General features: G+C 39.3%; 2 protein-coding genes across 11 annotated transcripts in view; one reads left to right on the top strand and one right to left on the bottom strand.

The window, feature by feature from the left end:
- The window catches only part of st3gal3a (ST3 beta-galactoside alpha-2,3-sialyltransferase 3a), a 198,184-nt gene that overhangs the window by 70,188 nt on the left and 112,942 nt on the right, over positions 1-15,054 (bottom strand). The gene's annotated exons all lie outside the window — the stretch shown is intronic.
- LOC119028823 lies at positions 2,012-9,214 on the top strand. Of its 3 annotated transcripts, none has more exons than XM_037115133.1 (10): positions 2,012-2,026; positions 3,324-3,399; positions 4,305-4,439; positions 5,715-5,916; positions 6,046-7,092; positions 7,309-7,477; positions 8,184-8,317; positions 8,749-8,847; positions 8,957-9,055; positions 9,160-9,214. In XM_037115133.1, exons 4-7 carry the CDS (start codon positions 5,715-5,717, stop codon positions 8,311-8,313), a joined length of 1,548 nt encoding a protein of 515 aa, XP_036971028.1. In that variant the 5' UTR covers positions 2,012-2,026; positions 3,324-3,399; positions 4,305-4,439; the 3' UTR covers positions 8,314-8,317; positions 8,749-8,847; positions 8,957-9,055; positions 9,160-9,214. The 3 variants fall into 3 exon arrangements, with proteins under 3 accessions (XP_036971028.1, XP_036971029.1, XP_036971027.1); XM_037115132.1 differs by lacking the exon at positions 2,012-2,026 and adding an exon at positions 2,081-2,365; XM_037115134.1 differs by lacking the exons at positions 2,012-2,026; positions 3,324-3,399; positions 4,305-4,439 and adding an exon at positions 2,080-2,365.

Genomic DNA, 15,054 nt, shown 5'->3' with positions numbered 1-15,054 from the left:
CAGATTAGGTAGCTGAAGGGGTTATCGATATTGAAGATAATGTCGTAGAACAGAAGCATAGTACTGTGCATGAGCACACTTCATTTACATTTAAGTCAAGTAATGTTAATTCTTCTAACTATTTGAAAAGTAAAAAGAACTTAAAAAGCAAAAGAAAATACCAGGAAAATTATTTGTATAAGGAGGAAGTCAAGGAAATTGGTAAAGTGAAATATAAGACAAATGTATTGCTTAGGAAGAAAGTCATTGAAAAGAATAAACAGAAATATAAGGAAAATGTAGAATATAAGCATAAACTTATTGAAAAGAATAAACAGAAATATAAGGAAAATGTAGAATATAAGCATAAACTTATTGAAAAGAATAAACAGAAATATAAGGAAAATGTAGAATATAAGCATAAACTTATTGAAAAGAACAAACAGAAATATAAGGAAAATGTAGAATATAAGCATAAAATTATTGAAACACTGAAAAAAAAGTATAGGGAAAATGTAGGATGTAAGGTTAAAGTTAAGAAGTTTAGTCAAAGGCAATATAGGGACAGTGAAGTGCACAGGCAGCATGTAAAATCCAGGAGTAGAAGAGAGTATCATGGAAGTATTGAACATAAGAAGAGTGTTATAGCAAGGAACAAAATGAAGAGGGAAAAACATAAAGAAAAGACAGAGGAGTTTGATTATGTTAGAGAGCAGTTTTGGGACAAAGTTAAAGATGGGCCAGATTTTGTGCGCTGCGTATGCTACAGAGGGTTGTTTAAAAATCAGGTTTTGAAATGTAAAAGAAAAAATTATATTAAAACCAAAGAAATAATGGTAATTGCTGAAAAATGTATTAGTGAAACATTTTTACATAAATGCAATGAAGACTGCATATTGCCGTGTAAATGGTTGGATACAGCTAGAGGTCAGCTGTGGATTTGTAACAAGTGTCACTCTCACATTAGTAATGGTGTAATGCCACCTGAATGTGCATTGAACAGTTTGGCGCTTTGTCCCATTCCACCAGAATTGGCGTGTTTGAAAAAGTTAGAGGAACATTTGGTAGCATTGCATATTCCGTTTATGAAGATGTTGGTGTTGCCTAAAGGTGGGCAAAATGGAGTGCATGGACCTGTAATGTGTGTTCCTGCAAATATTGTGCAGACGAGCAATTTGCTGCCACATACAGGCATGGAAGGATCTTTGTTGCCAGTAAAGTTGAAGCGGAAGCTTACTTATAAAGGACATTACGACTATGAGTTTGTTGACAGTATGCGCGTAAGGCAGGCTTTGCAGTATTTAAAACGGACAAATGTCCATTATAAAGATGATGGGTTTAATGAAGCTTGGATAAATACATTTTGAAGCAAATCGGATAGTGATTGTGATGCGGGTGGTGAATTATCTGCATCTACACTTGCCTTATGCACTGTAAAAAATGTCCGTAGAAAGAACAGAATAATACTGCAAAATCTCAACATTAAAAAACCGTAAAGGGTATTACAACTAAACATTGTTTTCTTTACAGTGTAATTTAGTAAAACGTCAAACTAAATGTTATTGTAAATTTAACATGAAAATGTTGTTTTTAAAACATAATGTCTTTGTTAAAATAACTTATTTATGTTTTTGTGACATATAAATACCGTATTCCCAAAAACAATACAATGTACATTAAATAACAGTAAAATTGTGTTCAAATTACAATTCAATTCTGCAGACTGCAAAAAGGCCCCCCCCCCCCCCCCTTTTTTTAAGGATATACGTGCTTATTTCTTGTTTTTAATCTTCTCTGAACTATTTCATGTGGCTGGCCATAACTGACAGCATAGGCTAATCAAATCTTTTTTAATCAAAGGTTTTTTTTTTTTAATCAAGTTGGGGGATAAAGAAAGAAGTGTTATTTTTGTCTGTGAGAACAAAGACTCTGTCCAACGTTTCTTGGGAAGAGAAATCACTACAGAGACATTTTAAGGCCACTAAGCTGCTCTGTACCTACATATTGGGAACTTCTCCTGGATTTATAAACCAGCGACAATCTCAAGGTAAGTAAACAATACTAATTTCGTTGATGCATGGAAATTTATTTTACAAAGACTAGAGTAGAACTGCTTGTTATTCGGATGATTAGACATTTAGTGCTACGCCTATGTTTTCTGGAGATCAGACGACTCAGTGTGTCGTACCGTGCGTGGTGCTGTGACGTCACACGCAACGCCTGCCTCTCAGGTCAGGTGCTTCTGCTCCGTCGCTTCGCTAGCTTGCTTGCGCGCCTCAGCTCAGCCAGTCCGTGCAAAACTCCTGTCTTTGGTCGGTGACTGCTCCTCGGAGCGAAACGTTCCTGTCGGTTATCCAACCTAAACACGGTCGTCAAAAGTTAGAAGGTAATCTAGTCCGAAGAACCACCCTCCCTTTCTGTTCATTCAGAGTTTAAGGTAGTTGAAGAGCGGTCGTTTAATATCTTACTGGACGTCAACTTACAACTTGTTACCAGACAGTTGGGTTAGCCAAGCTAGCTAACCAAGTGTACCAGCAGTGCTGAGTTAATATAGCTGAAGCATACTCAACCGTCAGGTTAAGTTTAAAGCAGTTTATTTTCAAGAAACGGTGTGTTTTCATGTTTTAAATTGTTCTATGAGCGATTACTGTTATCTTTGTGCTGCTACAGTTGCAAGCAGCTAACAGAGCGTTAGCACCTAAGCTCTCCGCGCTTTTTCCCAATTCCACTTTGCGTTAGTGGTGCAAATTAAATCATACTCAGTCGTCAGGTTAAATCAAAGTCCAATGTTGTGAAATGATACATGGCGTCTTAATTTTATTTTACACTCGTTGATAGACCGCTATCAATGTTGGTACATTTGCTTTTGACTGTTGGCAGATAAGAGTTTTTTGCCTGTTTCAAGCTCCCCTCGCCATGATTCGTTGTCGTTTTTGCGGGAAAACCTTGCAAACGTTGAGGGGTTATGTGTTGCATTGTAGGATTCACAGAAACGAACCACGCTGTGTGTTCAGGTGTGAGAGTACAAGTTGCAGGCAGACATTTTGCACATATTCATCATTTAAGTGTCACTTCTATCGGAAGCACAATGTCCCAACGTCGTCTGTTAGTGCCAACACAGCCATTATGTCTAATTTTGTGTGCGCTGTGTCACTTTGCTCAGACCGATTTGAGACTGTGCACGAACTTCTTGTACACTTAAAAAAACATTTAGTGGAGGGAAGATCTGTGAAGTGTCCAGTGGCAGGTTGTCAAAAAACATTTACTTTGAGGTCATCATTTACAGCGCACTTGTCTAGGAAACATCCAGACTGTTCAGTGAATAACATAAATGATCTCTACAGAGAAATCACACCGCAGTCCTCTGCCACGGCTTGTGAAGAGGTTTCGCAGACAGTGGATGGGGCAGCAGATCTACCAGTAAGTACTGAATCGACACAGGTTTTCGATGAAATCTTTCTTAGGAGTGTTTGCCTGTTCTATTTAAAACTACAAGGACAGCTGCTGCTTCCAGATTCAACGATACAGATAATTGTTGAAGAGATGCAAAATCTACATGAATTAGGACTGGATTACACTTTGAGCAAGTTACACACTCTCATGAAAGATGAGTTAAATCTTACTGATGATGTGATGGGGAAAGTTTCAGATTGTATAAAGGATTCTGATCTGTTCTCCTCATCTCATAAAGGCCCACTGAGAACAGCCTACACGAGAACTCAGACATTCAAACGGATGTTCAAATATGTAGAGCCCAAAGTAGTAAGATTAGGATATGATGATGATATGAGACAAAGAAATGCTTATTACATACCTGTAAAGCAAACACTGACTAACTTACTGGAATCGCAATTTTGGAAAAATTCTGTGTTGCAACAGACTACTGAAACAGATGCACGTGTCCTTGGTGACACTTGTGATGGACAGGCCTTCAAGTCCAATCCGTTCTTCACTGCAAACCCAGGAGGCCTGCAGCTTATATTGTACCAAGATGCATTTGAAGTAGTCAATCCTCTCGGCTCAGCAAAAAAAAAACACAAAGTTCTCGCTGTTTATCTTTCTGTTGCAAATTTGCCAGTTCATGTGCGATCCAACACAGATCACATGTCCCTAGTGTTGTTGTGTGGAGAAAATGATCTAAAAAAGTTTGGATGTGCCAAAGTATTTGCTGACCTGATATCGGATTTGTCAGATTTAGCAGAAAATGGAGTTACTGTAGGAGGGGAAACTGTCCGTGGGTCTTTGTACTGTATAGCTGGGGATAATTTAGGGTCACATGGCATTGGAGGGTTTAACGAAAATTTCACGTCTTGTTATTTTTGCAGGTACTGTGAGGTAACCAGAGACGAATTTAAGAAAGAACCCAATCTTTGCGGCCGGCAAAGAACTGCTGATTCCTATGACGCTGCTGTCGCCGCTCTGTCTAAGGAGAGCAGAGACGTCAAAGGAATAAAACTGAGGTCAGTTTTCAATGATGTGCCAAGCTTTCATGTATGCCAACCCGGGCTCCCACCATGTTTAGGCCATGACATTTTTGAGGGTGTGTTGTCCTATGACCTTGGTCTGTACTTGAATTATTTCATCAAGACCAAGAAATGGTTCACATATACCCTTTTGAACAGGCGAATCAAACAATTCCAGTTCAAAGGTTCAGATGCTCTCTCCAAGCCTTGCACTGTCCAGTCTGGTGCACTCAAACTCTCTGGTAACGCGGTCCAGAATTGGAATTTTTTGAGGCTGTTACCTGTTCTAATTGGCGACAAGGTGCAAAATGCTGATGATGACGTGTGGCAGTTGACTCTCCTGCTCAAAGATATTGTTGATCTAGTTTGTGCACAAAAGATTTCAGTGTCGCAGATAGCTTACCTTGAAATCATAGTTCAGGAGTATCTAGATTCAAGGACATGTTTGTTTCCTCATAGTACTCTCAAACCGAAACACCATTACATGAGACATTATCCCTCACTAATCCTGAAATTTGGCCCCCTTATTCGACTGTGGACGATGCGTTTTGAAAGCAAACATAGCTATTTCAAGCGATGTGCCAGGCATCTGAAAAACTTCAAGAACATTTGCCTAACTCTTTCTGAGAGGCATCAGATGTTCCAGGCATATGTCTCGGCAGGACCAGGATCTAGTGAGGTACTACAAATTAAAAATGGTTGTGCTTTTATTCCCAACCTTTACAGTGATGCCGTTAATCATGCTGCTTCTGAATTTGGATTTTCAGAAAGGGATACTGTTGTCTCAACAGAAATTCAGTACAGAGGTACAACCTACAAGAAGGGTGATTTTTTGGTCTTAAACGAGTCTCTGGAATTTGGGAAGATTATCATAATTCTAACTAAGGATGATGCTGTGTATGTTCTTATGGACTTGCACAAATCCAACTTCCTTCCCAAATATCATCTTTATGCCATTACGCCACAAAGTACAGCAATGAAGTGTGTGAACATACAGGGCTTGCTAGATTTTTACCCACTGACTTCATACACCATCGATGCACTTAGAGTCATCCCACTGAAACACAGCGTTTTGTCCATGTGATTTTTGCAATGTTTGAATGATGAGTTTTATGTAGTTCTATTTTTTTGATTTTCTATGTCTGGAGTCATATTGGGCACCTCTAACTTCAATATGAATTAGTCCCAAACTACAATGTTCTGAAGTAAATGTAGTAAATCAGCTACATTTTGTAAATATTTACTTATACATCTTAATTGAAATTTGTACAGATGTCCAAATTATTTCTACACTCTGCCATCACGGAGGTCTTGCCTGACCTGCCAGATGCGACAAGGGAGATCTTGGAGGAAACTCTCCAATCTCTAGGGGTGGAGACCCCTGATGACTTCCAGTTTTTGAAAGAAGATGATTTGTTGTCAGCCTTGAGGCCCATACAAGCCAGGAAGCTGGTTGCTGCATGGAGTCTGAAATGTAAGTTTATCGTCATTGTTCAACATCCTGACTGCTTGGTGGTTTTATGATGTGATCAGTTCTCAACATTGCTATTAAAATGTAAAACCATTCATGTTGTGTCTGTTTCATGTATATGCATTTTTAAAGGTCCGGCCCAAGAAAGTGGTTGCCTTACTGCCTCACCAGGACCTTCCCAATCCATGATGTCTCTGTCGCCAACGTCGTCGTCATCGTCCAGCAGCTGTCAGAGCCCAAGTGGCAGTTTGCCAGAGTCATTCACAATACCTTGGGAACAGTTCCCAGAGGCTTTGACACAGGCTTTGGAGAGGGAAAAGCGTCCAAATCCAAGTCTGAGGAAAGAGATGGTGAGAATTGTGGTCCGCGAAATGATGAAAGTAACCACGTCTTTAAGCAAGAAGAATGCTACTGATGTGGCTAGGAAATTGGTGGCTAAATACCCCAAGTCACTTCAAGATGTGATTGAGGGCGACGTAATTGGCACAGGTTATGGCTCCCTCGTGAAACAAATTCAAAATCGGATCGAAAATGTGAAAAGACCTACAACACCAAAAATTAAAAAAAGAAAATCACATGACTCTGACACTGACGAAGTCCCACCTGAAAAACGTGCAGCGATTCAGGACACCTATGGGTGCGTCCGTTGGCATGTCAAGTTTATGCCCCTTGGGGAAACGGCCGAAACCCAGCAGCAGAAGAAAAACGAGCTTAAAAATCTGTTCAGCCAGAGCACAGGTCCTTTGAAAATGCTGATGAAGTCCACATTCTACAGCCAGCGACAAGACGTGAACCAAGGGAAAGACATGAAGTACCTCCAGGAAAACTGGCCATATTGGTTTCATGACATTGGCATGAATGTTCACTTTAAGGAGCTCACTGGAGTTGACCTGAAGGAAAGCTTCTTGAAAAATGTGGAACAGAAGGGGGAAAGGCTCTTGCACTTCATGAAGACAGTTGCTGTCAACAAATCCAAAAGATTCTACCAAGCTGCAACAAAGCTACAGATTATGATGGGAGAACAGGCAGTTAGCACACAGGTCACAGAGATGGTGCTGCTTCTTCTGGCTTATTTTGACGAGAGAGATGATGTGATGTTCCATTACGTGGAGGATACTTGCCTGGCTGAAGAAGTGGTCATGGACCGAGTTCCCTTGACTCCAACGATTGTTGTATGTGGTAAGTTAACCGTACTCACCTGAGTTGGAGAGGAAAGCTTGACACATGCAGTAGATGTTGTCTGGGTATAATGAATTCACACCCCTTTTTTCTGATTGTGTGGGTTTCTTCGTACGTACTTGTTTTCACACTTGATGCATTAGTTAGTGACTGACGTGAAAATGTAAACCTAATTTCTGGATTATTTTAATTTTCTTTCTTTTTTTTTCTTTTAAGGACAATCCTGCTTTTCCGCCAGAAGGATGATGCTTAGTGTGGATCACGTCATCGTTAACGACAACATCTCTTCCTTCATCACGTCTTTGTGCATGATGTTTGGCTCTTACTACTGTTTCAACATCCATTATCCCTCAGCACTTGCTTCAACCCTGGAGTTTCTACAGAGGTAAGTTTTCTTTTTTTTAAATTTATTAATCTTTAATTTATTTATTTTAACCATTGTTTTGTTCTATTTATTTAGTCATTTCACAACGTGCATACAAATACCTACAGGGCCTATGCTGCCCTCGCACTGTGTTCCTATTTTGCAGAACTAGACAGGTAGCTAACAGTAGAATGATTGCATGTTTGGAAGTGCTTTTATCCTTTTATTATTCCATACATTCACTCTCTCTACAACTGCAAGAAAATAAGAAACAAACATGCATACATTTGACATACTAAATTAATCACACACAACATAAATCCACATCACAATCATAGTGTTGAAAAAACATAATGTCTTTGTAAAGGGGAAGCCAATTATACCACTCCAACCAGACATGTTCTGCTTCAGTCCTCTACTGTGGAGACAGAGCTCATGAAGAGCTCATGAAGAGTTGTTCCTGTAATTTGCAATTTATGGAAATGGAAATGCATTATCTACCTTGAACATGTAATGCGAAATCTTAATATTCTGATTCAAGTTAAGCAAAAAATGGAGGCCCCATTGCTCCCTGTCTACCAATAAGGTATTAATTAAAGGAAAACTGTAACCTCACACTAATCCTTTCCTTTGTTGTTGTGGAGGCAGTTGTATCATGTATTTGTGTTTTCTCTGTACGGTTGTTTCATGTATTCATGTGTTTCCTCTGTCTTCTCTGTATTCCTAGATGTTTCTTCTCTATAAATCCAGAGAGGGGGACCAAAGTGGAGCGAACCAGTGCTACGCGCTTGCATGTAAATGCCAGAGTCCTGACGTTGATTCAGGACCTCTCAGACCACGAATGGCGATCCATTTAAAAAGGTACTAGTGCAACTATGTTCTTTGGTTATTGACTGACTTTACAAATGAAATTAAAGAGAGAGACAGTGTGAACAGTAACTGTACTGTAATGTTGCTATTGTCCTATTGGTTGTCTTGGGACTGTGCCAATTGTCCCGAGACGGTAACGCACTCTCCCACGATGCTACGCATTATCCCGAGTAGCCGCGCATTGTCCCCGGGGCAACCAGGTCCTGTCCAGCGGAGCGAGGCACTGTCTTAAGAGTTAGGCAAAGTGCCTGACTGTCCCAGGACAGACAGTGCTGGCTGTCTCGGGACGGTGCCTAGTGTCCAGACAGTCCATGGAACTGCAGCAACAGTACAGAATATTTATTGTTTCCACTGCTACTGATTAATTGAGGTGTGTGTGTGTGTGTGTGTGTGTGTGTGTGTTTGTCTTCTCTATTCCCTAGGTGTCCTTTGAGTGGCCACAGCAGTTGATGTTTCCCCAGATGTTCTTCAGGGTGTGTTTATAGATGTTCCAGCCCATGATATGCGAGCCATTTAAAAAGGTGTGTGTGTGATACTGCTACTGCAGCAACAGTACAGAACAGTTATTGTTTCCACTGCTACTGATTAATTGAGGTGTGTGCGTGTGTCTTTGTCTTCTCTATTCCCTAGGTGTCCTTTGAGTGGCCACAGCAGTTGATGTTTCCCCAGATGTTCTTCAGGGTGTTTTTATAGATGTTTCAGCCCATGATTGGCGAGCCATTTATAAAGGTGCGTGTGATAGTGCTACTGCTACTGTTGTCTTTGATTATTGACTGACTTAACAAATTAAACTAATGGAGATCCCTACCTCTTTCTCTTCTCTATTCCCATAGGTATTCCTTTGAGTGACCACAGCACTCATAACTCTACTGTTTTCAAAAATAAACTTGCATTCTTTAGAATGATTCATTGACTAATGAGTGGTTTGTTACAGTCTATCCTCAAATTAACATTTAGAAGTAATTTGAAGCACTGCGGATAAAAAGTAAAACTGTAATACATGCGTACATGTCCTGTTGATTTTTCGGATAAAAACTGGCAGCTGTGGTTGCCAGAATAATCCTGTTAGGAATGCAGTTCATACGGTATGTAAACATTACGGAACAACTTGTAGATTTTACATCCTAAAACTATTTATTTTACATGCCCCGTTGTTTTTACGGATAAAAACTGGCAGCAGTGGTTGCCAGAATAATCCTGTTAAAAATACAGTACATACTGTATGTAAACATTACTGAATAACTTGTAAATTTTACATCCTAAAACTGCTTACCTTACATTGAATCCCTCTGAAATGTTCATGAAATCATTGTTAATTGCACATTGAATATCCGTAAAATGAACAATTATGTATTGATTATTGTACATTGCATACCTGTAAAATTTACATTTAGTTTTCCTTAATTTTACAGGGGATCCCAGTGAAATGCACAAGTTATTCTGTAATGCTGTTTACATTTTATTGTATTTTTAACAAGATTATTCTGGCAACCACTGCTGCCAGTATTTTTCCGTAAAAACAACAGATTTTTTTTTACAGTGTGCCTGTAGATATTGGTCGGGAAACACTGGATCAATATTTTGATGATATATTGAATTTGGCTCCAGCATAAGGGAACTCTTCTGTGAGGTTGTTGTCTGATCATACAAATGAAGCAAAATGCTTCCCAGTGTTATTTCCTACTGGACATGGTACATATAATGATAGTAGACTGCATCGTTTGACTTTGTCGCATTATTTTAATAACAGGATTTTACATGCTGATGGTAGATTCGCACAAAATGTTATACATCTGATGAATGATGAAGATGAATACATCTTTTTGGCTCAGTACTTATCTGAGGTAGAACAGGTTGTGTCAAATGTATCAATAGCATTGCGAAAGGGTAAAGAGGTGCTATATCAAAGGTCAGTAGAAAGGTATTAAATGATGAAGAACCTTTGAAAAAATTGTTGCAGTTTGATGATGGATTTCGTTTTCTAAAACCTATTAGAGGTACTCCATCTTTTTGGCAGGGAGCCCAGCGTGATTTGTTGGCTTGTGTTCATCAGCTGGGTGTCCCAACGTGGTTTTGTTCATTTTCTTCAGCTGATATGCGGTGGAAAGGTCTCCTCAATAGTATTTTGAAGCAGGCAAGTAGAACAGAGACAGCTGAACAGTTAGATTATGCAGAGAGGTGTCAACTTTTGCGTGGCAGTCCGGTCAGTGCGGCCAGAATGTTTGATTTTCGTTGGCATTGTTTTTTGAGAGAGGTGCTCATGTCTCCATCTAATCCTATTGGCAAAGTAAAGGATTATTTTTATAGGGTGGAATTCCAGCAGTGTGGATCACCACATGTTCACTGCCACTTTTGGATAGAGAATGCCCCAATAATTGATAAAAACACAGATGAAGAGGTAGTTGAGTTTATTGATCACTATGTGACATGTGAATTACCAGCACAGGATGAAACATTATTGGAGATTGTTACATCTGTGCAACAACATTCAAAACGACATTCAAAATCTTGTAAAAAGAATAAAACTGTTTGTTGTTTCAATTTTCCTAAGCCACCATCCGCAAAAACTTTTATTTCACATCAAGTTAGTGAAGAGGATGACAAACAATCTTGTAAATGTAAAGTAGATGAAGCACATAAATTGGACCGTGGCGCATAAAATGAAGGAGGCTCTTTCAGATGAGAATGCCAGTTTTGATGGTGTGGAAGAGTTGTTTAGACATTTAGGATTAAACCAAAGTCATTTTGAGGCTGCTTACAATCGAGTAGCTAAGAAGACGCATGTTGTTTTGAAGAGGCAGGCGAACGAAGTTTGGATCAATCAATATAGCAAACCGCTTTTGAAATGCTGGAATGCTAATATCGTCATCCAATATGTTGTTGATGCCTATGCTTGTGTAGTTTACATTATTTCTTACATCTCCAAGGCAGAAAAGGAGATGGGCTTGTTGTTAAGAAATGCTCAGAGGGAAGCAGCTAAAGGTAACAGTAGTGCTAAAGATGCATTGAAAAATTTAGGAAGTGTGTATTTACACAATAGGGATGTTTGTGCTCAAGAGGCGTTGTATAGATTGACAAACATGCATCTTTAGGAGTGCTCTAGGAAAGTTGTGTTTGTGCCGGTAGGGGAGAATACAATTAGAATGAGTTTGCCTTTAAGTGTGTTGAAACAAAAAGCATCATCACATGATCTTACAGATGAAGATATGTGGATGACGAGTTCTGTGGACAGGTACAAGAACAGGCTGAAAGATAGTACATTTAATAACGTGTTTGGCAACATTTGCGTCAGAGTATCGTGTTTTGAGTAAAAACGAAACAGCTGGCCATAGGGTTAAATTAGATAATGATTGTGGTGTTGAAAAGAACACGAACGCAACCTGCAGTTGTTCGTTACGTGCGCTTTTCGGAGACTAAGAATCCAGAGATTTGAGATGTTTGAGCAGTTTTATAGACACGGTCATGTGAGATTAGATAATAAATTGCTACATTCGGTTAAAGAGGTTGTTGATCTGAATAGATGCAAATTTGAAAGAGATGCAGACAAGTTGGATGATATCCAAAATTCAATTGATAGTGAGGGTGTTGTAGAGGATGCCTGGTGCGAGCTGTGCCCAGAGCAGGAGTTGGAGTGTTTAGAGAGTATAGAGGAACGTAGAGAGACAGAGCAGATAGTGGACGAACATGTAGATAGCATTCCAGATTTAGCTGTGAACAGTAAAGATGTTGCACAATTGGAAAAGAGGAACAATGTCCTCGACAGAGAAGACGGTTTGGCTTTGATTAGGTCTCTGAATGAGACACAGATGTGTGTTTTTTATTAGATTAGGCAGTGGTGCTTGGATAGGGTAAATGGAGCAAAGCCAGATCCGATGCATGTATTTATTACAGGTGGGGCAGGGACAGGTAAGAGCCATTTGATCAGGGCTGTACAGTACGAGGCAATGAGGTTGTTGTCGAGAGGGTGTCGTGATCCGGACAACATTTGCGTTGTACTAACAGCTCCTACGGGGATAGCTGCACACAATTTAAATTCAGCTGCCATTCACAATGCTTTTAGCATAGGTAAAGATGTACGTTTACTTTACACTCCATTGGGTGAGGAGAAGCTGAATTCTTTACGTGCTAAATATAGTAGCTTGCAACTTTTGATCATAGATGAAATCTCCATGGTTGATCACAAACTATTGGCTTATATCCATGGAAGACTAAGACAAATTGAGCAATCTGGTGAATATTCCCCGTTTGGAAATGTTAGTGTAATTGCAGTTGGAGATTTTTATCAATTGCCTCCAGTGAAAGGGAGACCTCTGTATATAGATGACCTGGAAGGTGGTGATTTGTGGTCTCGGTTGTTTAAGGTTGCAGAATTGAAAACCGTTGTTCGTCAGAAAGATCCCGTATTTGCAGAGTTGTTGAACAGAGTTCGAACTCATTCAAAAGGTACCCCGATGTTGGATAGCGACACTGAAATATTGAAACATTGTGAAACTGGCGAAGTCAGCTCAGTTTTGCACACATTTCCGACAAATCGACAAGTAAATGAGCATAATCTAAAGCAGTTGTTCAAGAGTTGTCCGGATCATGTGGAGATAGGATTATGTCAATAGCAAAAAAACAGGCAAGCTCAAGTTGATAAGCGGACATCACTCCGGAACATATGACACATGTCTGGATGAGACACTGCTTTTGGGGAAAGATGCCCGTATAATGCTGTTTAAAAACTTAGATGTAGCAGATGGTCTAGTTAATGGGGCGTGTGGCACTGTGACACACATAGTTTATCCGGAGAATGATGGAACGCGGTTTCCTCAGACGGTGTACGTCAAATTTGATGACGATAGGGTAGGCATACAGAAGAGGAAACGTTGTGCATTTGCCTCTGCAGTAGAAATGGGTTCCACGGGCATTGAACCTGAAGAGGAGAGGGTGACTAAAAAGGTTGGAATGCTTCAGCAATTTCCACTGAAGCTCGCCTGGGCATGTACAGTACATAAAGTACAAGGCATTACAGTGGATAAAGCGGTCGTGTCGCTTGAAAGGATTTTTGCAGCTGGACAGGCGCATGTAGCTTTAAGTCGGGTTAGAAATTTGTCAGGGTTGGTGATTAGGGACTTTAAGGAGAAAGCCATCTATTGTAAGGACTCAATCAAAGATGCAGTTGAAAACATGCCTCCCTTCATGGTCGAGAATATTTCAAGGCACAAATTCAATACACAGACCTTTACTGTGTTTTTGATGAGTGTGCAGAATTTGACCTCACATGTATCTGATGTATGTATCTTGGCACTTCGCACACAGCATTTGCAGCCTAACTGCATTGCTGTTACAGAAACATGGCTACCTGCAGTTTCCTCATTTGAAACTGTAAGGATGGATGGTTATGCTTATCATAATCAGCCAAGGACCTTATCCTACAATAGCAGCGACCCAATATTGACAGAAATTCAAGGCCAACAGCATGGTGGAGTTGGCCTGTATAGTGCAGACAATTTGGCATGTAATGTTCTCCAGGTACCAAATGTCAATTTAGAATGTTTGGTTTACCACTGCACTACATACAGCATTTTTATAGCAGTAATTTATAGACCACCATCTTATCCCATGCCTTTGTTTAAAGGAAATTTAGGCAAATTATTTGATTGGCTGAATCCACTAAGTAACACAATTGCTGTCATGGAAGATTTCAATGACGATATTTTGAAATCATCGTCAATGGCCAAATTTATGAGAAACAAAGGGTTTGTTCAATTTGTGAAACAACCCACAACAATAAACGGCACACTGATTGATCATGTGTATGTGAAAACAACACATTATATTGTTGAATCGTTAGTGTTGCCAACTTATTTCAGTGACCATGAAGGGATCATGTGTTCTTTTACATCCAGCACAGAGTAGTTAGGGAGAAGAGGATAGTAGTAGTAATTTTTAGTAGAGGTATTTGATACATTTTATATTATTCATATATGCACGTTTCCTTTTCAGGAGTTTTGTGTACTTCTATATTGTGTGTTCAAAATATAAAAAACAAACAAAAAAATGATAAAATGTATATTGTTGTTGTTAAATATGCATGTTTACTTTTCAGGCGTTTGGTGTACTTCTATATTGTGTGTGTACTTCAATATATATATATATATATATATATATATATATATATATATATATATAAAATTAAAAAAAAAAACACCCAAAAAATGTGTTCTATTTATGGGTTTCATTTCCTGCATTACAGCAGCATTCTAAAGTGAAACACACAGTATGATAAACAGTACTAGCAATTCTTATCAGTAATTTCAATGATTGGAATTTTATATGTATAACATTTTCTTGAAAAGATTTGGCTGATATATAGCACTTACTATTCTGTTCATAATATAAATTGCTGCCAGTCATATGCTGTTGCTAATGCAGGTTTTGCTTTACCTTTCATGTTGACTCAAAAAGCAAAAGGCACTGGTAATGGTACTCCTGGTTTACCGGGATGGCTGCGGTGTCTGTGTTGTGTTTTTTGTGCTTGTGTGTTCTGTTTACTTGCAGAGTTGCAACCTACTGCAGGTTGGCAATCAATGCCTGCTTAAAAGTCTTGATCAACACACTACCAACCTGCCTGTCAACCTGCCAGATGATTTCGCCCAGCACATGCGGTGTATGGCTCTCTCAATGGTATAATCTAGACTTACTCTAGTTCACCAGTGTGTTATACTGGAAACAGTATAACAACT

The sequence above is a fragment of the Acanthopagrus latus genome, chromosome 11, assembly GCF_904848185.1.
Source record: "Acanthopagrus latus isolate v.2019 chromosome 11, fAcaLat1.1, whole genome shotgun sequence".
In the NCBI taxonomy this organism is placed as follows: Eukaryota; Metazoa; Chordata; class Actinopteri; order Spariformes; family Sparidae; genus Acanthopagrus; species Acanthopagrus latus.
The sequence above is the reverse complement of the archived record's forward strand: the minus strand, read 5'-3'. Positions and strand labels throughout refer to the sequence as shown.

Coding starts and splice junctions, on each gene's coding strand:
- LOC119028823 (XM_037115133.1), top strand. CDS start 5,715: ATGTCCAAATTATTTCTACACTCTGCCATCACGGAGGTCTTGCCTGAC. Junction 5,917..6,045: donor TGCTGCATGGAGTCTGAAAT/GTAAGTTTATCG, acceptor GCATTTTTAAAG/GTCCGGCCCAAGAAAGTGGT. Junction 7,093..7,308: donor TCCAACGATTGTTGTATGTG/GTAAGTTAACCG, acceptor TTTTCTTTTAAG/GACAATCCTGCTTTTCCGCC.